The sequence below is a fragment of the Phytophthora ramorum genome, assembly GCF_020800215.1.
Source record: "Phytophthora ramorum isolate Pr-102 chromosome Unknown Phyram_PR-102_s0004, whole genome shotgun sequence".
Classification (NCBI taxonomy): Eukaryota; Oomycota; class Peronosporomycetes; order Peronosporales; family Peronosporaceae; genus Phytophthora; species Phytophthora ramorum.
Window position 1 is genome coordinate 3,882,076 of NW_027150650.1, and position 21,986 is coordinate 3,904,061.

General features: G+C 54.4%; 8 protein-coding genes across 8 annotated transcripts; 2 read left to right on the forward strand and 6 right to left on the reverse strand.

The window, feature by feature from the left end:
• Positions 1–1,055: 1,055 nt before the first annotated feature.
• Positions 1,056–2,758, forward strand: KRP23_5644 (Protein disulfide-isomerase 5-4; the record flags this gene model as incomplete). Its single annotated transcript, XM_067890735.1, has 3 exons — positions 1,056–1,084; positions 1,207–2,377; positions 2,462–2,758. The coding sequence occupies 3 exons, from the start codon at positions 1,056–1,058 to the stop codon at positions 2,756–2,758; spliced, it is 1,497 nt and encodes a 498-aa protein (XP_067747257.1).
• Positions 2,759–2,874: 116 nt separating this feature from the next.
• KRP23_5645 (putative dolichyl pyrophosphate Glc1Man9GlcNAc2 alpha-1,3-glucosyltransferase) lies at positions 2,875–4,599 on the reverse strand (the record flags this gene model as incomplete). Its single annotated transcript, XM_067890736.1, has 1 exon — positions 2,875–4,599. One exon carries the CDS (start codon positions 4,597–4,599, stop codon positions 2,875–2,877), a length of 1,725 nt encoding a protein of 574 aa, XP_067747258.1.
• A 3,241-nt stretch (positions 4,600–7,840) lies between these two features.
• KRP23_5646 (uncharacterized protein) lies at positions 7,841–9,026 on the reverse strand (the record flags this gene model as incomplete). The annotated part of the gene is made up of 5 exons (XM_067890737.1): positions 7,841–7,980; positions 8,052–8,133; positions 8,199–8,441; positions 8,513–8,793; positions 8,870–9,026. 5 exons carry the CDS (start codon positions 9,024–9,026, stop codon positions 7,841–7,843), a joined length of 903 nt encoding a protein of 300 aa, XP_067747259.1.
• Positions 9,027–9,263: 237 nt separating this feature from the next.
• On the reverse strand, positions 9,264–10,518 carry KRP23_5647 (uncharacterized protein; the record flags this gene model as incomplete). Its single annotated transcript, XM_067890738.1, has 5 exons — positions 9,264–9,388; positions 9,462–9,543; positions 9,618–9,860; positions 9,926–10,227; positions 10,302–10,518. 5 exons carry the CDS (start codon positions 10,516–10,518, stop codon positions 9,264–9,266), a joined length of 969 nt encoding a protein of 322 aa, XP_067747260.1.
• Positions 10,519–10,539: 21 nt separating this feature from the next.
• Positions 10,540–15,447, reverse strand: KRP23_5648 (uncharacterized protein; the record flags this gene model as incomplete). The annotated part of the gene is made up of 5 exons (XM_067890739.1): positions 10,540–10,582; positions 11,576–11,723; positions 12,708–13,043; positions 13,995–14,063; positions 15,015–15,447. The coding sequence occupies 5 exons, from the start codon at positions 15,445–15,447 to the stop codon at positions 10,540–10,542; spliced, it is 1,029 nt and encodes a 342-aa protein (XP_067747261.1).
• A 458-nt stretch (positions 15,448–15,905) lies between these two features.
• KRP23_5649 (uncharacterized protein) lies at positions 15,906–16,748 on the reverse strand (the record flags this gene model as incomplete). The annotated part of the gene is made up of 1 exon (XM_067890740.1): positions 15,906–16,748. The coding sequence occupies one exon, from the start codon at positions 16,746–16,748 to the stop codon at positions 15,906–15,908; it is 843 nt and encodes a 280-aa protein (XP_067747262.1).
• A 1,011-nt stretch (positions 16,749–17,759) lies between these two features.
• KRP23_5650 (Peptide-N(4)-(N-acetyl-beta-glucosaminyl)asparagine amidase) lies at positions 17,760–18,921 on the forward strand (the record flags this gene model as incomplete). Its single annotated transcript, XM_067890742.1, has 4 exons — positions 17,760–17,915; positions 17,985–18,053; positions 18,125–18,622; positions 18,694–18,921. The coding sequence occupies 4 exons, from the start codon at positions 17,760–17,762 to the stop codon at positions 18,919–18,921; spliced, it is 951 nt and encodes a 316-aa protein (XP_067747263.1).
• Positions 18,922–20,570: 1,649 nt separating this feature from the next.
• Positions 20,571–21,942, reverse strand: KRP23_5651 (uncharacterized protein; the record flags this gene model as incomplete). Its single annotated transcript, XM_067890743.1, has 6 exons — positions 20,571–20,824; positions 20,894–20,975; positions 21,044–21,277; positions 21,348–21,437; positions 21,514–21,716; positions 21,789–21,942. 6 exons carry the CDS (start codon positions 21,940–21,942, stop codon positions 20,571–20,573), a joined length of 1,017 nt encoding a protein of 338 aa, XP_067747264.1.
• Between the last annotated feature and the right edge of the window lie 44 nt (positions 21,943–21,986).

The window sequence follows — 21,986 nt, forward strand, 5'->3', positions numbered from 1 at the left end:
TCGTGCAGATTTTTTTTTATCTCTATCCTTTACAAACAAAACGATCTGGTCCCCAAAACTTGAACGGACGTCCAAGAATCACACGCGAAGTATAACAACTCCAGGCAGGAGAATGAACAAGTTTGCTATCATTGCGATCGTGGCGCTGCTACATCTGACCGGGGCGTGGGCGAGCATCGGTGCTAAGACGATCGATTCTGACAAGTGCCCAACGCACTGCACGCGCGAGTATATTCCCATCTGCGGATCCGACGGCGTCACTTATGCCAACGAATGCCTACTGAAAGTCGCGCAATGCAAAGACCCGTCCATTACCAAAAATGCAAAAGGGAAATGCAAGAAATGAGAATAACGCGCGTTCATTGCATGGGATATCCCAAGGCGTGTCAGCAACAAACGAACTCCAGCATCTAAGTGCGGCGTGCTTGATGCTAGAGGTGCAGGAAGAAGAAAATATAACTAAAAATCCTCTGTTTGCGCTCAATCGCCAAGCCAATCCAGTCATTCACTTGAGGCAGCAAGCAAGTGCAATAATTCGCTTCATGTTGCTGCTGGCATTTCAGATCCTTTGTAGCGCAACGGTGCTTCTGCGCAGCTTTCGCCGAAACACACACTGAAAAATACGGACACATGAACGACAGCAGCAGCATGGAGTATACTCATGCACTCGCGGAGTAGATCCTAAAAATCACAGCAGGACGCCCAGTTTGGCCTATGATTGTCGCGATGAAGTCGGCGTCGTTTGCTTTGTCGCGTACAAATAACTACGTCTCCGAGGGGAAGCTGGATTTGGGCCTGAAATGCACACGCCTGTTGAGACTTGAAATTGTCACGCACGACACGATAATTTTTCTCGGCTATTTCTTGAAGATCGTGGGCGATTCCAACGAAGCCAGCACAAGGTTGCCAAGTCGACGCGTTTTCACCGAGTTGTATGAAAGAGGAGCGCTTTTGTTTTCGCCAATCGCCTCCGTCTTTTGTTTTTATTGGCCAAAATCCCAACCAATAATTAATCACCGTTTTCAGTTCGCAATCGTCGACGTGGCAGCGCAAGGATGAAAATGGCGAAGCTCGACTTCTTCCGGTGCGTGATATCCCCCCACCTGGCTAGCGGGAATGCCCCCAAACTGGCCAAGCTACTTTTCCCTCGTATTGCACTCCTGCTCATCTAATTGTCACCTCTCAACTCGCTCTTCTTCTCCCTAGACATGTGCCGGAAGACCTCCAGGTGCGCACATACAGTGGCAGCTTCTTCTCGCTGCTCTCCTTCGCCGTCATGGCGCTACTGCTACTCACCCACTGGGAGGCCTACAGAGACCAGAGCACCAAGACCACAGTGGTCATGGACGAGCACCAGGAGGACCGACTGCGCGTTAACTTCAACGTGAGTCTGCTCAACGTGCCGTGCGCCGTGGCTAGCGTGGACCTAGAGGACCACATGGGCCAGCGCTTCACGAACCTTACGCGCCACATCCGCCACTTCCGTCTTGCGGCGGACAGGGACAGCAACCAAGTGCAGAGGATGGACGAGGTGGTCATTGACAACCACGAGAAGGGCATCCCCGTCTGGGGAGGTGTCCACCGAGACACGCAGACGAGCGTCCACTACTCGACGCCGCTGACCTCCAAGACCTTCGACGACTTCATGGCCAAGTACGAGCTCGTGCTGGTGAATTTCTACGCCCCGTGGTGTCCGTTCTGTCACCAACTTCACCCCGAGTGGGAGCGAGCGGCGGCGCAATTACCTGACCACCCCGAGTACAGTGAAATGGTAAGGATGGCATCCGTGGACTGTACGGACCCCGATGCTGTTTGGCTCTGTCGTCGTGCACACATTCGTGCTTTCCCGTCCATGTTGATCTACATGTATGGAAGCACGTCCACGCGCTACATCTACAACGGACCCCGCAAGACGGAGCACTTGCTGCAGTTCTTGGACCTGTTCTTCCGCCGTCTGGAGCCGGATGCCGACTTTGCTGAGGAAGTGAACGTGAACAACAACCGTCTTGGCCTGCCGCTGCCTGTGCGGGTGAACGAGGAGAATCTGGAGGGAATTGACTTCAAGAAGCACCGTCCATCGACCACACTGCAGACAGGCGCCGTGGAGGGCTGTGAGATCTCGGGAAGTATCAGCGTCAACCGTGTTCCTGGCGTGCTAGTGTTCACGGCGCGCTCCGATGACGTGTCGTTCAATTCCCAGGCTATCGATATCTCGCATATTGTGAACCACTTCTCCTTCGGTCAGGTACGACGCACTGAGAACCTGTTCGCCGGAGCCAGTGGGGCGGCGCTTGCGGTACCCTCGAACCGCTATCCGTTGGACCAGAAGTTGTACACCATCGAGAGCGAAAACGTCACTGTGGAGCACTTCTTAAATGTAAGTGTGTCTCTTGCAGTACTGTAGCTGGTATATTATTTGCTTGGACTGACCTCTTCGATTCTGATTTTCGAACGAATGCAGGTGGTCGGTTTTGACAACCAGGACAACACACGGAAGACGCACTTGCAGCAGCGATCATACGAGTTTTCGGCGACAACGACGCAGTATGAAGACAAACAGCCGTCCGCGCTCTTCACCTTCGACATTTCACCGTTGGTGGTGCAGATCACAACAGACAACATTCCGTTCTACCACTTCATCACGCATCTGTGCGCAGTGATTGGCGGTGTTTTCACTATCCTTGGCCTCGTGGACTCGGGTGTCTTCCACACTTTGAACTCCATCAAGAAGAAGCAGCAGCTTGGCAAGCTGTCGTAGAGAGTGGCATGTTCATTCACCGCGGTGAATGTATGCCCATGCATGTTTCGTGCAGAGGAAACAAGGAAATAACACCAATCTATTTCATTGCAGTTTCCTAACCGAACCCCGTCCTTTTACTTTGGTCGCTGTGCATCGAGGTAGTATTTGACAGCGTCCAGTTTCCTGAAATGCTGGGTGACTGTGAAGCCCCACACGTAAATGTTGCCGATGGCGCAGCCCACTGATATCAGCATAAGTGGCAGGAACGGGTAACGAGAACCGATACGCGGGATGTACGGGAAAACTGCTGCCAGCAAGGAGAGACCTGCCAGTCCAGCGAGGAAAATCCGCTCGAACATCGACATCCTAACTGCAGTTACCTTAATGTGTCGCTCTTTCAGTGACTGCTTGAGCAGAGGGACAAGAATGACCTCCGCCAACAGAGCATGACAAGCTCCCAGGAGCACCTTGGATCCTTGCTCGGCGGGTGTAAATAGCAATGGGAAGAGCGAGATCGTCGCGACGCCCGACGCAAATCTGTACAGCCGCATGCTAGCAACACTGTCAGCTGCCATAAGTGCCATGGGGAGTGTCACCTGCAAGATAGCCTTCTCGTGTACATGGTAACCCAGCAGGAACGAGCAGAGCATACAGTAAGCAAGCGCACTTGTAAACAGCGACGAGTCTGGGTACTTCCAAATGCTACGCAGCACCGGCGTCATCATAGCGAAAGTCAACACAGCACACACCAGCGGCGACACCGTGGGTAGCACGGCAAAGCTGGCCTCCTGCACAAGCCCACCGCTCATCAACGCGACACCTTCCGTAGAGGCAGGGAACCCGAGAATCACCAATGCCTTGTCGAGGAAGGCGTACAGCGCCCACACGTTCGGAGCCCAGTAGGCGTGACACAGTCCTCGCTGCACCGGGAACAAACGCGACAAAATCTGCTTCATTCCCGCGATCGGGTCCTCGTGGTTCCACAGAATCGACCCAAACGCGACACCAAACACCGCGAGCACCATCACACCGAGCCGCACAAAGTTGGCGAACGAGAACATCACGTTGCCGTCATGTAGGTCCTGAATCGTCTCGTGCACGTCGGTGCTCGAGATCGATCTCTTACGTAGCAGCTTCCCCCTGGCATCTTCATCGCTGTCGGAGCTCTCCGGGTCCGGCTTCTTCACGTAGCAGTAGTGGCCCAGCAAGTAGATGAAGTACAGCGGTGCCACATACAAGTAAATGTGCTTGAACATTAGCAGCACCGCATACAGAAACGCCCCCTGCAGGTCTCGCTGTAGTCGGAACTTGGTGGCCGACAGTATCAGCAGCCCCAGCAGCATCCCGTTGTACTGGAAATGGATATGGTCCACGTACAGCAGCCCTGCATCCAGCACCGTGACGAGCATAATTGCCAGTCTCTTGGCCTTGGAGAATGCCCACTCGGTCGTGGTGACCGTGGGCCAGGACGAGCAGTAGGCGTGCAACGCGTAGAAGAGCACCGCGTCTGACAGGATAACGCTGAGTCGCTGGAAAAACAGCGTGGAGGGGGAGAACACGGGCGTAGAGCTGATGACGAGCATGGATTTATCCACTGCAGCGGCCGCGAAGCTCAGCGTATACTCAAAGTAGGCGAAGAAGGGCGGGTAGTCCAGTGTCCACTCGCTGGTCTCCTCGTGGTACCAGAGCTGGCGCGGCAGTTCGTGTGTGAGGCTTAGCCAGTTGCGGTGCACCTCAAAGTCCGTGCTGGCGTAGGAAGGCAGCAGCAGCAGTTTGAGCGCTACGGAGAAGAGGAAAAGCGCCACGAGGGACGCGTCCAGCCGCTGCTTCAGGCGGCGCGTTGCTGCTCGGCACGCCATATTGGCCACTGCCGCCACGTTTGTGATACTTGTTGATGTGTGATTGGCGGAAAATAAAATATGAATTCGCGAATGAGGAGCGAGTGCAAGTTGAAGTTGACATGCATTCCTGGGACGAAGATGCCGACGATAACATTTTGCTACGTGGGGAGAACTCGGCAGTCGGCATTCTATTGCGTCGGTGGGAGGTGGAACTGCGTGAGAGCTAGGAGAGAGTGGCGGTCGTGACGCATGAAGTGCTCACTGCACCTGGGCAGGCGGAGGTGGAGGACATTCGAGCAGGGACAGCCCGTACGTCTTGAAGAAGGAGGAGCACAAGACCCTGCTCCAGCTGGAGCAAACCTCCCCGCATTGGGCCTATCCGCTATACGACGGGCGTCCCACTGCAGTGTGGCAGCAAGTGGGAGACAATTGAGGACGAAATGCAAACCACATTCACTGGCCTGGACGTAAAGATGCACAAGACGCAAAGGGTCTGATCGCGTGCTCGAAAGCAGCGGCAGTAACACGACCTGCTTCAGTTCCGGTAGAAGCACGAGCAGTGCAGCTGCTCTGCGGTAGCCGGCCAGTTGAAGCAGCACTCGAGCAATTGACGAAGCAAGGCTAAGAGGAGAAGGACGTGCTGACGAACGTTGCCGAGGACTGGCGAGCGAAAGCAGCTGCAACTGTGGAAGGGCTAGAGCAAGCGAGGTAAATAGGAGCTGAGGCCGAGAAGCAGCTAAATGAAGCTTTGCAGCTCAGGGAGAAGAGAAGAGAGCAGCTGCAGCTGAAGAAGGCCAAACGCAAGATGGCATATTTAAACGAATGTCTGAAGCAAGTGGAGGCGAGGAACGCAATTCTGGCTTCGAAGACGGTGATCTCGGACTTGAGTAGTGTTTAAAGAGTTGTATGCTGCAAACTAGTGCGGACAATTGCATGTTTGTGCGTGTGTGGTCTAGTGTAAGTCAGGGGTGTCAAGTTCAATGCTGCATGTATAACATCGAAAGGTTTGAGCAACCAACTTGCTTCTTGATCACTTTCCTGATTGTCTCCATTGAATATACTGTTGCCAGCGAAACGACCACTACATCCCAGCATTTTTCGCGTGATCCTCTGCATCATGTAGCCGTTCAACCTGTTGTCAAGGTAACGCTGCTCGTTAAGCACGCGTGGGCCGAGGATCGCCGCCCGGTAAGCTGCGTTGCTCGTGAGTGGACCGCAACGTTATGAGCACGCTTATCAGCTCGTGGACCGACACGACCATGTCGGAACTCAGTGAGGCTCCCGCCAAGGTGAACAAGAAGGCCACCAAGCGCGAAAGCAAACAGGCACGCAGCATAGTAGTGTCACCATAAGTCGCCAGTTGTATTACCTCGCCATGACCCCCCACCCCATCTTGGTACATTTGCAGGACTTGGTTGAACACCCACGTTCACCAAACGAATATCTCAATGTATCCAGGCAGTTCACTAGAGCCTCCAGGGCATCACAAAAGGGAAATCTCGACGTCTCGGTAGTTGCGGTATTCATTTTAGTGGTACTAAAGAGAGCGAGGCAACCAGCTTTGCTTTGCTGCAACTTCATTCGATATCAGCCGCCATCGTCATTAAAGCTGAGAAATTCGAAGACCTTATCGCCACGTAAACCATAGCTGTGATCTCATTTAGCTTTCATGTACGGCTAAGGTAACGAAGACGTTATCACATCCGTAGCCAGAGATCTTCAAGCACGCTGTCCTCCTGGACTAAATGTTGTTGCAAGCTGGACGACAGAGTGTTCAAGTCACTCACCAACACTTCATCCCGAACTCCTTGTTGCAAGAATTCACGAAGACGAGCAAGGCACCACGCAGCGTATCGCCGAGAAAATTGGTTTCCACGCTTCCAAGCGGTATCAATTTCCAGCAAAAGTGCACGAAACACGGGAAGCCATTCCATGGTGGGCAACGCCTTCAACGTTTCTCCCCAACACGCATGAAGCGCTGGAGCTTCGATGGATTCTGACTTGACAATCGAGAGAGTTCCTGACACTTGCGAGACCAGTTCACGCACAGATCCTGAGGCGTTAGTGACTGTGCTCTGCAGCACTACGCCAAGCAAATGGTTCACAACGTAGCGTCGATGGCACCAAAGCGCCTCATGAGTCGGATACGACGCCATGATATCCGACACCAACTTGTACTCCGCTAAAATCAGCTCCTGCGGCGCATTAACCGCCTCTCCAGGCTCGTGGTACCGCTTCAACAGCTCATTCAACGTGTGCTGCCGATGGTTCTAGCCTGAGTAGGCACAAGTTGACAGCAACGTGATCGGTCCGTCGGATCAGATGTGGGACGAACCTTTTGATTTCCCGCACCAGGGCATCAACATGTGAGGAAACATACACATTCTCGTCCAGATTTCGCTAGACGCCAGGACAGATACAGGGTACTGCTCAGCTACTGTGCCAACACAGTCGACCATTTCCCGAGGTACGTCGTGTATCATTTTTCTGAGCTTCGCATGCTGAGGACTGAAGCATGCCTTTCCCAATGACTTTGACAATGCTATCACTAATGGTATGCTTGCGAAGGAGGCGAAACAGGAAAAGTCAGCAACAACTGGCAAGTTCGCGCTTGCAAATACTCACTGGTTTATGGGAAATCACAGGTCCAAGCATGCCTCAGGAACCCGCAACGGAGAAGAAAACTTTGCTCAAGCGGTGTTCTGATGGACTTGCTTCATCTTTGCGCTGGCTGGGCAAATCCCTCCGAATCAAGAAAAAACTGTAGTCGACTCGAAAAGCTAACGTCGTTACAGACATAATTTAGTGGTGCAAACGAGCGTGAAAACAAACACATTTTTGCTTTGGTCGCATGCTGTCTACTCGTTTGCTAGGAATCCTAACAAGAGGTGCAACATGTTAGCGGTTCTAAGGCCAACACTCGCCGATGGGGTACTTCTACCGCATTTTGAGATCGTGCTCTGATTGTTGCACTTTGCTCGCCAGTCCCTCGATGTGGCCGCCAACCGCAAAACCTTGGCCTTGGTTTCGCTGGGAGAGAGATCCATACTGGAGGAACAGCTCGAAGCGTAAGAGCTGATGCTGCTATATGAATAGGGCGGACATTCGCTGCAGTCCATTGCTCTTTAGACCGACAGTAGCTTCGCTAAAGTGTACTGTTAGCTCGAAACTCAAACGATCTCAGATAGGACAACCAACATCGTTTGAAAATGCTGCAAGAGTTTGCCTCACACTTTGTACGTGTAGAAGCCAACATTTTTTATAGGTGCTGCTGTTGATTAGTGCCAGTGGGCAGCGACTCGCTCTTGTGTGAAAAGAACGACAAGGAGTATCCGACCAGCGTCAGAATGCAAACCAGTTGACTACCCGAACGCAACTGGTTGATCGCGTGGTCATTATCTGCCAGACAGATGAACAAGAAGCGAGTTGAGAGCAATGGTGAGAAAAACGATAGAAAACAGCGAACTCACCGTAGTTCCACAGCTTGGTATTTGTGTCATTGAGCCGCACTGTAACAGTGCAATACTCTTCGCCGAGGTTGAACGTCAAGCACTACATCCGAACAACAATATCTTCAGCCCCAAAGCTAAATTGGAAATGGTAGGGATCAGACGCACATCTTCGACGGTCAGTCGCTGGAATTCATCGACGAGCGCCAATCCGATAGGGATGTAGAGCAGGAACGCGATGAAAAAGAGCGTGGCTAAGACCACCTGGATGCAAAATGTGCGCTTCGTGCTTGACTTTGATGCACTCCACGGGTTCACCGCGTTAGACATTTTGGGGGATTCGGACTCGTTCACGTAACATGGGTTGTCAGACACCTTAGCGAGACGAGAGAGTTTGTAGCTCACGATGGTCTGCAACAGGTCAATCGATAATCAGTGCAATAACCAGGTGATCATTACAGCTAGCACTTCTGATCACGTACGTTGAGCAAGAGCGCAATCGCTTCCAACACGAAGAACCAGTAGGCAGCATACTGGTGCAAGTCGGGGTAGTTGGTCGTGCTAAAGAATGCCAGCACAGGAAGTCCAAACGCCGAGAGTACACCCACCACTCGAACAATTTTGCAGTACTTTCGGATAGATGCCACTTTGGCTTCCAACTCAATCAACTCGCTTTGAAATTGGTAATTGGCGACCCAGGTCAACACGAGAGCAATCGCAACAACGGACAGCCCTGCACAGAACACTGCGTAAGCCGGCATATCTGTAAACAGCAAGGGAACAAAGTTAATGCCGACAGGGAAAAACTGAAACTGAAACCGAACAAGCTCTGGTCGAACCTCTGCCTGTGTCGGAGAAGTAGGGCCACCCCAGGCCTCCGAGATAAATGTCCTTAGCCTTGGCAATAGACACACAGGTGATGAGTGTCGCAATCACCACGATCGTGGCCACGACCGGGGCGACCCGCGTTCCAAGTGTGTACAACACTGTGGACATTTGGGTGGTTTGGTGACGGTGGCGTTGGTGCGTCTCCCTTTGCGGGGAGATTGGAAGTGGTGTTGCTTGGCTATCCCGCCATCGATGCTATTAACTCCCTTGTGATGTGAGGTCAGACTGTGAAACCACCTGGGCGTACTTGACCACGTTGGATTCTGCCAGTAAAATCGTGTTTGGGTTGTCAAAATGCATGGCGTCCACCATCGCGACGATATGATAGAGCGTGTTCACTTTATATTAAACCGTGTCATCCTGCAGCGACTCACTATTGTGTGAGAGGAACGACACCGAGTACCCGACCAACGTAAGGATGCACGCTAGCTGGCTGGCTGAGCGCATTTGGTTTAGCCCGTGGTTATTGTCTAGTGCAAAGGAAAACGAAGTCAGCTTCAGGCTTGAAGACATGACAAACGATATGGAAAGCAAGCAACGCACCGTAGTTCCACAGCACCGTCTCCGTATCGTTCAGCTTCATCGTGTCAGTGCAGTATTTCTCGCCCAGATGGAGTGCTAAGCACTTCAGTGAGGACGAAACCCACGTTAGACCCAGCTGAAGTATTCGTGCGCATGATAGACAGCAAGTCGACGTACGTCTTTGATGGAGAGCCGCTGAAACTCATCAATGAGGGCCAACCCGACAGGAATGTATAGCACGAATGCGATCAAGAACAGTGACGTACACACCGCTTGAATGTAAAATGTGCGTCTCGTGCTCGACTTCGACACGTTCCACGGGTTGAACGAAGTCGCCAGTGCTGGTTCCTCCGACTCGGACGCGTAATAAGGATTCTCGGAAGCCTCAGTGAGACGAACGAGCTTGAGACTGGCGATGGTCTGCAGGGATTTCACAGAACTTAGTTTGACGAGCGATGGCTTTAATAGCATAGCTGACTACGTACATTCGTCAGCAACGCGACCGCCTCCAAAACGAAGAACCAGTACGCGGCATACTTGTGCACCGAATCATAGCTCGTAGTACTGAAGAAGGCCAGCACAGGAAGCCCAAGCGTTGATAGCACACCGACCACGCGAACAGCTCCGATGTACTTTCGGATAGTCGGCCCGTACAGGTTTTCGGCGTTCTCGCTAGTCTCTTTTTCAATCAACTCCCGTTGGAACTGGTAGTTGGCCGTCCACGTCAGCACCAGAGCAATCGCAACGATCGACAGCCCCACACAGAAAATGGTGTAGCCCGGCGAGTCTGCAGCATGGGGAGCAAGCAATGGATGTCAGGAACTCGCTACGAGACGATAGGAGCAGGACACGCAGTCAAACCTCTGCCCGTGTCGGAGAAGTAGGGCCACGTCAGCCCACCAAGGTAAATATCCTTGACCTTGGCGATAGATACACAGGTGATCAGCGTCACGATGACCACGACCGTAGCCACCACCGGCGCGACACGAGTCCCGATTGCATACGGCACAATGTTCATCTGGTTGCTGTGTCGTGGCGAAAGCAAACGCTCCTGCAGCGGAGAGTTGGAAAGTGCCATGGGCAAGCACGTTAGTGGCAACTATCCCGTCGTGTCCAGACGTGGGGTCAGATCCAAAGGCCACCTGGTGGTAACGCACATACACTTCAAGTTCAGAAAACCAGTGCCGACATGTATTCACTTGAACCTGCTACGAAACGCACAATGCAAATCGCACTTCCTTCAGCGCTTCTGGTGGTTCACAACGCGCATGACGACCAGCGTAGCTAGCCGCATCACCAGCAGAATCCCCACCACAACCGCGACAGAGCGAGTGGTGTCCTCACGGCGCGCGCCGAAAACTTCGTCGATGTATGAGGCGAGCGGGATGTTGGCCACAGCGGGCGGCGCGTCGGTGAGCAGTTGGCAACCCAGTGGCCAGCCGGAGACGTCGATAGTCGTGTTGGTGGCCGCTGCGTTCACGATCTGCTGCAGTTGCTCGTCCGGGCAGTCGCCGAGGACGAGCGCCGTGAGCACCTCGAACGTGTAGCGGTGCGGCACGAGCTGGAACAGCCACTTGTATCCGTCCGGGATGCTGGAGACTGGCGGGTTGTAGCCCATGAACATGAGGAAGATCGAGTCGAACAGAGAGCCCCACACTGCGGCGAGCTCGACGCTGGGCATGGCAAACGTGAAGAACTGGCCGAAGAACGTCTGGAACATGATGTGCACAGTCAGCACTAGCCAGTAGGCTACTACTTGGGCGAAGTCGCCGTAGGCTGAGAATCCTGCCATGGGGTAAAAGACGCCCACGAAGATCAGGGACGCGATGGCAGCACTCGGAATCTCCACCGCCGAGGAGGCGACAAAATACCATAGCGCGCTGTAAGTCTCCGACGCCCGCTCACGATAGAACGGACCACGCTCCTCAAATGCCAGCGGCAGCACGTGGAGGTAGGCGCCAACACCCAAGAAGCACGTCGAGAAAAAGATCAGCCCCACCGCACCATTGGCACCTTGATACGTTGTGAAATCGTTGCTGCCCGAGTACACTAAGCCAAACATCAAGCCCAGTGTCAGCGCTGTCATCATTCGAGTGAACGTGTAAAACGGCGTGCGCCAGTACAGCCGCGCGAACCTTCGCAAGAGCATGGCAAACTGCAATCCATCACTTGCAGCTCGGCGCTGAGCGAACGTCACGGGTGGCAAGCGGTCCGACGGCATGAACACTCCAGGCGCAGCACGTTTGGCATCTAGACGCTGCTTGAGGCGACTCGCCTTGTAGGCTACAACGAAATCCACGCTGTCGTTAGGGCGCTGTCTGGAGAACTCCGAGTCCACCGAGGAAGCTTGCGATCCGTCCAGCAGTTGGGGGCGAGGATTTCTGAGCGCTGCTGGTTTAAATTTTGGCACAGCAGTTGGCTTGACTTTCTCGACACCAGCACCGATCACGTCCAGCATCCACGTGGCAGGGTTGTCCCCCAGTTTAAAGGCCGGTGCAGTGCGGGACAGACCCAGGCCTTGAAAGTAACGCACCAGCGCTTCGCCGTTGTGGCCCAGCTCACCAAAGAATACTGTTTCGCCGCCGCGTTGCAGGAGGAGAAGCATGTCAAATAGCAGGAAGACCTCCGTGGATGGCTGGTGGATGGTACAAATTACTGTGCGTCCCGAGTCTGCCACCTTGCGAACGCCATCCATGAGCGACTTGGCAGCTCGGGCATCCAGACCGCTGGTAGGTTCGTCAAGAAAGAGGACACTGGGCTGGGCGGCAAGTTCCACCCCCAGCGTCAACCGCTTCAGCTGCTCGCTCGAGCTACCACGAATGAGTTGCCCAGCTACGTCGTTCAGTCCCAGCAAATCCAGACACTCATCGACAATCTCTTCAACTCGTTCAGGGGCCACACGGTCGCCTTGGCGGAGATACGCCGAAAACTGCAACGCTTCGCGGAAGGTGGATGCATCGGAGTGTACATCCGTCTGCTCGCAGTAACCAGTGCACCGTCGCACAGCAAGCTCCGTGGCGTCCAAACCATTGAGCAACACACGGCCTCGTAGAGTTGGTGCACCATTTTTCGTCTTGTTGCCGGCTTTGCCGCTCTTTCGCCCAGCTAGCACGTCCATCAGCGTAGTCTTCCCTGCCCCCGTAGAGCCCATGAGTGCTGTCATCGTACCAGGCAGTGCATAGCCTGTGACGCCTTTCAGTAGCTCCCGAGTGACCATCTCCTTGTTCTTTCCTGCGTTGGCACGAGAATCCACTGCCACTGGACGACCTGGAGCTCCTTCGATGCCACTTTGACCGGTCGGATCAGTAACAGCAGCAGCAGGGACCATGATGCTGTACCGCAAGTCTTGGAAGGCGAGAGTGACGGGCTGTACGTCCCACCGAGGCGTCAAATGCACCATGATTTCTTCGGGGTTGGTGCACACCCCTTGCGAAGCGTTGAACGAGTCATTCGAGTCGTCGTCTTCATCCAGTACGGCCAAGTCGTTGGGATCACCGAACGGCTGGAAGTCAGTCAGGTCACTCTCCAGAAGCTCGTCTTCGTCGCCATGGGGCGTGGCCAGCATTGCGTACGATTCCTTTGGCTGCCTCGGAGTCGGGATGGCTGTGTCTGACAACGAAGTTGGTAGCGGTGGCGGCAACGTCGGGACAGCTTCGTGACGGCAGTATTCCAGCATCACATACGACAAAAGCATGCTGACAACGTACACTGTCACGAGAAAGACTATCCCTAGCATCACCCATTTGGGGTCGGAAGGGATGTCGAACAGCTTGAGAGAGTACTCACCCAAGGTCTGTCCTTGGTACAACTTGCAGTAGTCGATGCCGCCGTACTCACAAACATCCAGCTCACTGCTGCGGTATTGGCTCACCAAAATCCCCCGTGTCGTCCAAGCAAGCGGGTTACTCCAGTAAATCCACCGCATAGCCGTCGGAAGTTGTTCACGAGAGACGGCGAAGCCGGCGAACAAAATGAAGAACAGCAGCGCCAAGGTGGATGCTGGCTGAGCGATGTGCAGGGTCGAACACGCCGCGGACAGGAAGAAATATTCTCCGACGAAGACCAGCACCGTGAGCAGCATGTACACCACAAACACTAAAAAGTGCTCGGCGGAGGCGACAAATCCACCTAACCAGTACACCATGGAGCTGAAGAGCAGCGCTTCGACCATTGCAAGCGGCAGTTGACTAGCGCAGGAGGCTAGCACGTAGCTGGACGTGCGATAGAAATTGGCGCCTCGCTGTTTGTAAAATACTTCACGGGCGTCGAAGAACGGTGCCAGTGTCGCCGACTGACCCAATCCAAGGAAGAGCGAGGCCGAGAAGACGACACCCAAGGTCACCTGCGAATCTGCCAGGTCCATGCCGTAGTAGACAGAGCCGATCATCAGACCGACAAGCAGATCCAGCACCACTCGTCCCACGAAGAAAACCTTGTTGCGAGCAAAGAGCCGCATCTGGCGCTTCACCACCGTCCACGTACTTTGCAAGTAAGTCTGACGGAAGGCAGGTACTCGCAGCAGTGCTTCTTGGTCAAAGTAAAGCCCCCTCTCACCATTCTTGCTGTGCATCTGGCCGTATGTCTCCGTGTCGTTGTCGAGATGGTCCAGCTCCTCCACCATCGCTTCGTACATGGGGGACATGATCCACAAGTCTGCAAACTCGTTAGCACTGCGGGGGTGGCGACGTCTTCCAGGCATAGGCGCATGCGATTTCTCGTACCGGATCTGCTGCGGCGATGCTAAGTCGCACAGGAAGTCGGCGAGGTCACGTCCGGGAGGGCAGACAAAGCCCAGTGCTTCGAAGTAGGCCTGGATATGAGCTCGAGGCCCATGGTATAGCACCTCACCTTCAGCGAGAAGCAGCACGTTGTCGAAGAGCGCCAGGACTTCAGGCGCAGGCTGCTGCAGTGAAATCACCACAGTTTGTCGCTGCTGTCTGGCCAAACGCCGTTGGGCATTCACGACGTCAAAGGCGGCAGCGCTGTCAAGCCCCGTAGTGATCTCGTCCATGAGCGACACCGCGTGAGGTCCGAAAGCCATTTCGCCGGTTGTCACGCGTTTTTTCTCACCCCCAGAGACGCCACGAATGCGGTCGTTGCCCACAATGGTCCCTTGGCATCGAGTCAAGCCGAGTTCACGCGTCACCGTCACGGCGTCGCGCTCAGCTCCAAGAAACGTCATAGGAAGTGCCAGTGGGTACTCAAACCCCGGCGACTTGCAGATGGTCCCAGCAGGTTTCTTGTCTGCGTTGATGGCCCGGCACTCGAACGCGAAGTCCAGCGTCTCCTTCACCGTCATGACAGGCAGGTGCGTGTCTTGCTGCGGAACGTACGCCACGCACTGCGGGAGCTGCGCCTTGAGCTCCTGACGCGACAGGCCGTTGTACGAAACTTCCCCGTCCAGCGTCACACTCTTGCAGCTCGCATCGAATCCCCCGCTCAGCAGCTTGAGCAACATCGACTTGCCCGATCCAGAGCGTCCAAGCAGCAGCGTCATCGAGCCTGGCGTGAACGCTCCAGTGACGTTCTTGAGGATCTGTCGACGTACAAACGTCTTGCTGTCCGTGAGCGCACCCAGGATGCCTCGGACGTGGTTGGTTATCGTCGGCAATTGCTTGGCCGCCAGTGTCTCGCGACCCATTTGACCGGAAGCTGCTTGGGCTGCTGCAGGCGACACCGGAACGTCCACGGCCAGCGAAACGTGTCGGAAAGTCACGAACAGCTCGGGAACTGCACCAACAGGTCGGCGAGGCGTGAACGGCGAGTCTCGAGGGACTCCGACTCCTCTCGCCGACGCTCCATGACGTCGAGAACCTCGATTCTGGTGGTGGCGACGCAGCACGTGCTTCTGGTAGGAGCTGGAGAGCGACGACTCGAGAATGGGCGTGGGTTCGCTCGACACGCTGGAGATGGACATGCTGAAGTCCACGATTGGCGGAGGGTTCAACTTGCGGGAGCTGCTCGGCTTCCGCTTGCCGTTGCGTGATTGGCGACGAGAACTTATCATGGCGCAGCCGTCCGAGCTTCGCAGCGCAGGGTCGAATGCCGAATGAGGAAGGCGTCCAATCCGTCGGAAGAGAAATTCCACGCCGGCTTGCTGGATTCCTGTTGGCAGCTTCCCTCGGCTTGCGTCGCCAACTCCGTCCGCGCCAGTCACGCAATGGGATAGCCATCCAACTTCTGTAGATCGCGTCGAACTTGACCGCCTTGAACAAGCAGAGCTCTATCTCAGCGCGTCGACCGCTTCACTGCTTACAAGCCACCTTCAAGCAGTGGTCCACCCTGGCCTGATACGAGGAGAGTTGGACGGGGAGTTGGCTCCACATGGAGACTCACCGGTGATGACACTAGCACCAAGTTCCGCTAGTCTCCAGCTCAGGGCCCAGCACTGCTTTCCACACACCCAACACATAGTATTACATGGCACACACTCTGCTGTCTAGCACATGTTGGTAGCTACAGTACTCATATCGCAGTCGCGAAGGTCGTGGCTTCGTCCATGCGCTTGGTCGTGGGTGTGTCCGCCACGGTCGCTCCGGCCTCCTTCTCCTCCTCCGCAAGGCCCAGCACGTACTTGCGGGTGTAGAGCCCCACCACTAATAGCAGCAGTAGAGCACTACCAGCCCCCACCAGCAGTAAGATCATCTCAGTGCTGTGTCTGGAGCCTGTGGGATTGGTCAATAGCTTCGTGAAGTTCTCCACGGCGTGGCCTGAGTAGACCCAGATGGCCGAGAAGGGCAGGCCCGTGAGCAACGCGGCCGCGAAGAACACTGGGAACTGCACGTCCAGCACGCTGAGTCCGTAGTTCTTGATGGCGATGGGGAAGAAGGCCACGCGCGTGAGGAAGACGACGAGCACCTGCCTCTTGCGCAGTAAACTCTGGAAGCCCTGCAGAGCCGGGTGGCCGCGCGCCATGTAGGCATGCACGCGCCTCCTGCAGAGGTACCTGCCGATGCAGTACGATAGCACAGAGCCCACGAGTTTGCCCGTGGTGGCCAACAGCAGACCCAGCCAGAAGCCAAAGATATAGCCAGCCAGCAGTTCGAAGGCTGTGGACGGGAAGCACAGCACCACGAAGGCCGTGAAGCTGCACACGTAGATGGCGGCACCCAGCGTCTCGTGGCTCTGCAGCCAGCGCACCACCAGGTCCAAGTCGTCGCTGCGTACGAAGCGGAAGAGCAGTAGGCCGGCGGTGAGTCCCAGCGCCACGAGGCCCAGCACCACCAGCACGCGCTTGAGGTGCGCCAAGGCCCTGGGGGTGTGTTGCTGCTGCAGTTTGGCCGCCTCCACGTCCACGGGCGCGTACATGGGAGTGATGGTCGCTGGATGGCGTCACGCTGCTACTTGTGCGGGACAAGGCAAATTGCAGACTGACTGGTGTGTGGCACACATGGCGCGAGAGGACGCAATTTGCTGTTTGCAGCTGCCCTTTCCGGAAAGACCCGCCAAATATGATAACATAACAACTGGACAGTTGAAATAAACCGGCGTAATATCTAAGTACACATTTATTGATATCCAATATATATCCATTTATGGAGGTATTTAATATCTTTATAGAGAGGTCCGGTACATACATTTGGTCTTTCTCTCACCGACGTACCGCAATTTTTTTCGGTCGTACTTACGGTACAGCTGGCAGTCAACACTAAATGTTGAAGCGGTCTGCAACCTGCTTGCAGGGGAAGTTAATGCAGCTAGCTGCTACATGTATTAGCCGCTTGCTACCGGTAGCTCAAGTTGCACGTAGTTGCACAGCTTCTGTGCCAGCACCGACCAGAGATCGGAGATTTGGTTGGGGCGTGTGCCTTTGGAAGTTGCAATTGTTTGGTTGTTGGTCGAGCAACGCGTAAGATGCATCTTCAGAGCACCAGCAAGAACACCCGAGCTATTGTTTACCAAAGGCAAGCTGAACGCTGCGTTTAAGGAATGAGTTTCCGAGTTTAGTCCGACCTTCGATTGCAGCATTTGGTATTGTGTTCAAGCACCTCCAAGACAGTGGTGAATGAAAAAGAGCACATGGACCCCCACACCACTATCAACAGGCAGGATTCCTACTATACTTCGCTCTTTTACGCTTCGAGTCTTGAGTAACGTTGGTTTGAAAACCCTTCAGTGTCTGTCAGGGTGCAGTCGTCTGCACATACCGCCAACCCTCAAAACAAAAGTGATATAGCAGTAGGCATTCGTGGCAGCTCGACCCAGAAAGGTATCTCGCAGGCTCGACGCAGTGTTGCTGCCATATGTGGATTAAATATGGTAAATTGTCATTTTGGGGTACGTCACGAGGTTACACTCGACTGGAACAAGCGTTCGGCGATGGACTGGCTGAAGAAGAAGAAGGAGGAGGCCAAGCAGGCCGCCGCCAAGATCTCGAACAAGCGCTCGGCCTTCAAGGGCGAGGGAAACGTGCTGGGTGGGGACGCCGCCGCCCCGCTCGCCGTAGCTCCGGCGTCCCGAGGTCCCTCCATCAAGGTGTAGCCGGTACCCTCCTCCTCCTACGCGCACCATCCTTCTATTAACCCGCCTCTTCCTTGTCTGTAGCTGCCGTTCACGACCCCCAAGCAGCCAGAGCTGACGGAGGAAGAGCAGCAGAGACGCCGCGAGCTGCAGGTGCGTGGTCCGCTGGGTACAAGTGCGTAGCCCCCTGGTGCACTCATGCGGTTACGCTGGTTACGCTGCAGGCTAAAGCGCTGGAACAGCGCGGTAACGCGTGGGAGAAGCGCGTAACCAACGCGCGCAGGGCGAGGCAGCAGCAGGAGGATGAGCGGGAGAACAAATTCCAGTACATTGAGCCTGCTGCTGCACCGTCGGGCCCGCCGCCCGTGGTGCTTTCCAATGAGCAAGTGAAGGCAAGGGAACTGCAGAGCATCCACGCACAGATGGGGTTCAACCCGTATGCAGCCACGTTCTCGTCCTCTACACAGGCCATGTCAGCCATGAATTCTATTGCGTCGGGAGGTCCGCCGCCGCCTGCAGCCGCTAGTAGCAACGGTGTTGCGCCTCCCCCGGCGCCGTTCCCCGCAATCCCTCAAGTTGCGGCGTCTGACGGTGTTGTGACGAGCTCAGAGGTTGCGGAGAACGGGGCTGTGTACGTGCTGCTTCGACAGGAACCGGCACGTGCGATCGCGGCTGCTGAAACGCTCATCAAGATGCTCACGAACGTTGTCAAGAACCCGCGGGTGAAAGGGGTTTTTGGTTTGTTGCTTTATTTCTTCTAGCAGCTGATTGTTTGCGTGTTGGTGCTGAGCAGGAAGAGAAATTCCGCAAGATTCGGCTCTCCAATGCAGCCATTCAGTCCAAACTGGTTGCCGTGCCTGGAGCTGTTGACATTTTGGCAGAAGCTGGATTCTCAAGGATGGAGCTAGATGGTGAAGTCTATTTAATGCTGACTGCGGATGCGTTCCAGGCGGAGCAGGTGCAGTCCGCTATTGACCGCACCGAGGTCGCGCTGATTCAGCTCCAGCACGATTCTGCGTAGAACTAGATGCAGCGATATCAGTCTACCTGATAATGATGATGATGCTGCCATTGTGATTCGAGAACGGAGCAAGTACAGTCTTGTTAAGGTGCGATATGCCTGTTGAGGTCGGTATATTCGTTTGCAGGAGCCGGAGGCGAAGGAGCAAAGAGAATCCAGGCTGGATTTCCACATACGACGGGTAAGCAATTTGAGAATGAGCTACATCGTTCGTATTCATTGTGCGGTCGATAACAGATCACGTTACACTTCGACTCGCAAGTCTGGTGAAATCTCAAAGAAGCGCAGCAACCACAGTCGCGAGCACTACAATAGTGGAGGGTGTTGAAAGGGTTGGAGTCTCTGCTCCACCATTTCCGGGGGTAGTCGATGGTTTATTAGAAGGGCGGGCACTCGAACGTGGCGTACTGTTTGTTGGAGACTTGGTTGCTGAACCCGACATGCTAGCACTCGCAGAGGTAATCGTGCCGCCAGAAACTGATCCCGAAGCAGACTGGGAGCCAACGTCACCAACCGCAGGCCAGCATCCTGGTCTCGAAGCACTTCCAGACAAACCGGCAGATCCAGTTGCATTGGTCGATCCAGAGTTTCTGCCACAGCGCCGTTGGAGGGGATTAATCACGTCAGCATACAGTCGGATGGGGCCGATAGTGCACTCGTTTGGAGTCACTTGTTTCACGACATTCATTGCCCGTTTACACGCGCTGCTGTTGCACACAGCGTCGACCTGCGCGTCGGTTGCTGCCGCCATAGATGTGGGGTTGTATCCCGAGTCAGTGCGACACGTCCTCACGTCTGCAGTCACGAGAAGCGTCGACAATGCCGTAGTGTTACACGGGACAGCGCCGATGCTGCCGAAAGTGGTAACAGCGACGAAAAGCAGGAGAACAAGCGTTATCTTCATCGAGATGCTGCTGGCGTGGAAAAAGCCACAGTGAGCTGAAAAGTGTCAGTGTGTGATTCGCCAGTTGGACATCAAGCATGTAGCAATGCTACCGTTAGCTTTTACTTCAACAGTTGACGCGCGACGAGGTGCGTCTCAGTTGGGAAAGTGATAGTGAGAATTTTGTTTTTCCATTTGCAATTCTGCGCAAGAGGATGCCTTTATGACAGCCGGGGACGCAGTACACCCGCAGCTCTCGCCGCCGCTGCTGGAAGAGGTCCCGGACTCCCTTGGGCTACTGCAGTTGATACTTGTGGTAAAGGCGGATGAGGATTCCGTGGAATATCAAGAGACTAAGTGAGCTACACACAGAGATTGCCGAGCCAATGTGTCACCGCGCCTGCCAACGTCTAAGTTCTTGCTAACCACTGCCTGCAACTTAATCCAAAGTCAGGTGGTCTCGATGCTGTGTTTCCGAAAGCCACGCTGCTTGTAATTCATCAAGAACGGACGACGCAGATGTGTGTTACCCGAAAATGGACATCATCCGATCGCGTCCGTGGCTGAAGCTCTGGACCAACACTCGTTCAGCACACGCTTGCAGGGTTGAGTGACAAATTAGCTCGGGTGATGCGTTTTGTATAGGATTTTGGCAATGGTGCTTGGTGAATGCGATGCCAAGCATTCAGAGGGAGAAGGAGGGGCTAATATCAATGAGAGCTTGGCACCGACAAAAGTACTGACATCAATTCTACTTTCGATTAGCTTAGCCTACAGAAATGAAATCCGTGCTTTCACGTATATCTGGTGCTCCTTCAGGGGACATTAGCAATGGGATCGCGCAGAAGTGTGCGTTATTCGTCTGCATCCCAGTGGACGCCTCAAACGTTGCTACTCGCTCTCGGTCTTTGGCGATTGATTCTACATTGTGAGTCAGGAACGACACGGAGTAGCCAACGAGCGTTAGAATACAGGCGAATTGTGCTGCTGCTCGCATCTGCGTAGCCGAGTAGTCGTGCTCTGGAAGAAGCAAAGGCAAGCAACAGTCAGTAAAGTTTGATAGGACACTTTCATGCGGGATAGGCGCACCATAATTCCACAGCTTCGTCTGGACATTGTCGAATCTCATCGTCACAGTGCAATATGCATGGCCCAGTTTGCGCTCCAAGCACTGGCACCAAACTCAATCAAAGAATTGTTAGAAGAATCCTGAAAAAATTGCACCGCTGCACTATTCACCTGATCAATGGTAAGCCGTTTGAACGGCTGGACGACACTCAAGCCGATGGGCAAGTACAGCAGGAATGCCCCGAAAAAGCAGGCGCTGCAAACAGCTTGGAGTCGCAGTGTTCGCGTCATGCCAATGAGTTTCGCGTCTGCGTCGATGTCCTCGAAGTCACAGATGACAGGAATTTCCCCAGCAGTCGCTCCGGGCACCTTGGCGCTTTTCATAAGCTTGTAGCTGATGAATGTCTGCGAGCATCAATCGCATACATGAGTTCCAGCTTCGCCGGTATACCCGTGAAAGACAAGCGGCTCCTACATTGAGAAAAATGGCGATCGTTTCCAGCAGAAAGAACCAGTACGCGGCATTGTTGTGTAGTGATGGATACGACGCCGTGCTAAAGAACGCCTTAGGAGGGAAACAGGGTAGACGCTGTCAGCAGCAACGTAGCAATTCGCACCGTGAAGAATTATCTGTCACGCACGAGTATCGGCAGTCCGATAGTAGAGATGATGCCAAGGAACGTGCACGTTCTCGCGATCCACCCCACGAAAGGTGATATGTAGCCCAGCAGCGTAGGGATTCTCAGCGCAGAGCTCTGGAATTGGTAGTTGAAGTACCAAGTAGCGCACAGAGCGATCGCTACGAGGGTAAGACCGATGCAAAACACGTAGTAGCCTGGTGAATCTGAATTCGGGATCAGCATAAAGCAGTTAGACACCAGATAACACCGCCAGTAAAGTCTGCGAGTGCACGCACCTCGACCCAAATCGGAGAAGTATGGCCACGCGAGCCCGCCGGTATAGATCTTGTTGGCCTTGGCGATGACCAGACAAGTGATGAGCGTGACAACCACCGAGCCAGACGCCACCACTGGAGCTGCACGATGCACATGCTGCGTCGTGACGCGCATGATTCGCTCCACAACGTCTCCACTTCGAATGAAATTCCCAAACG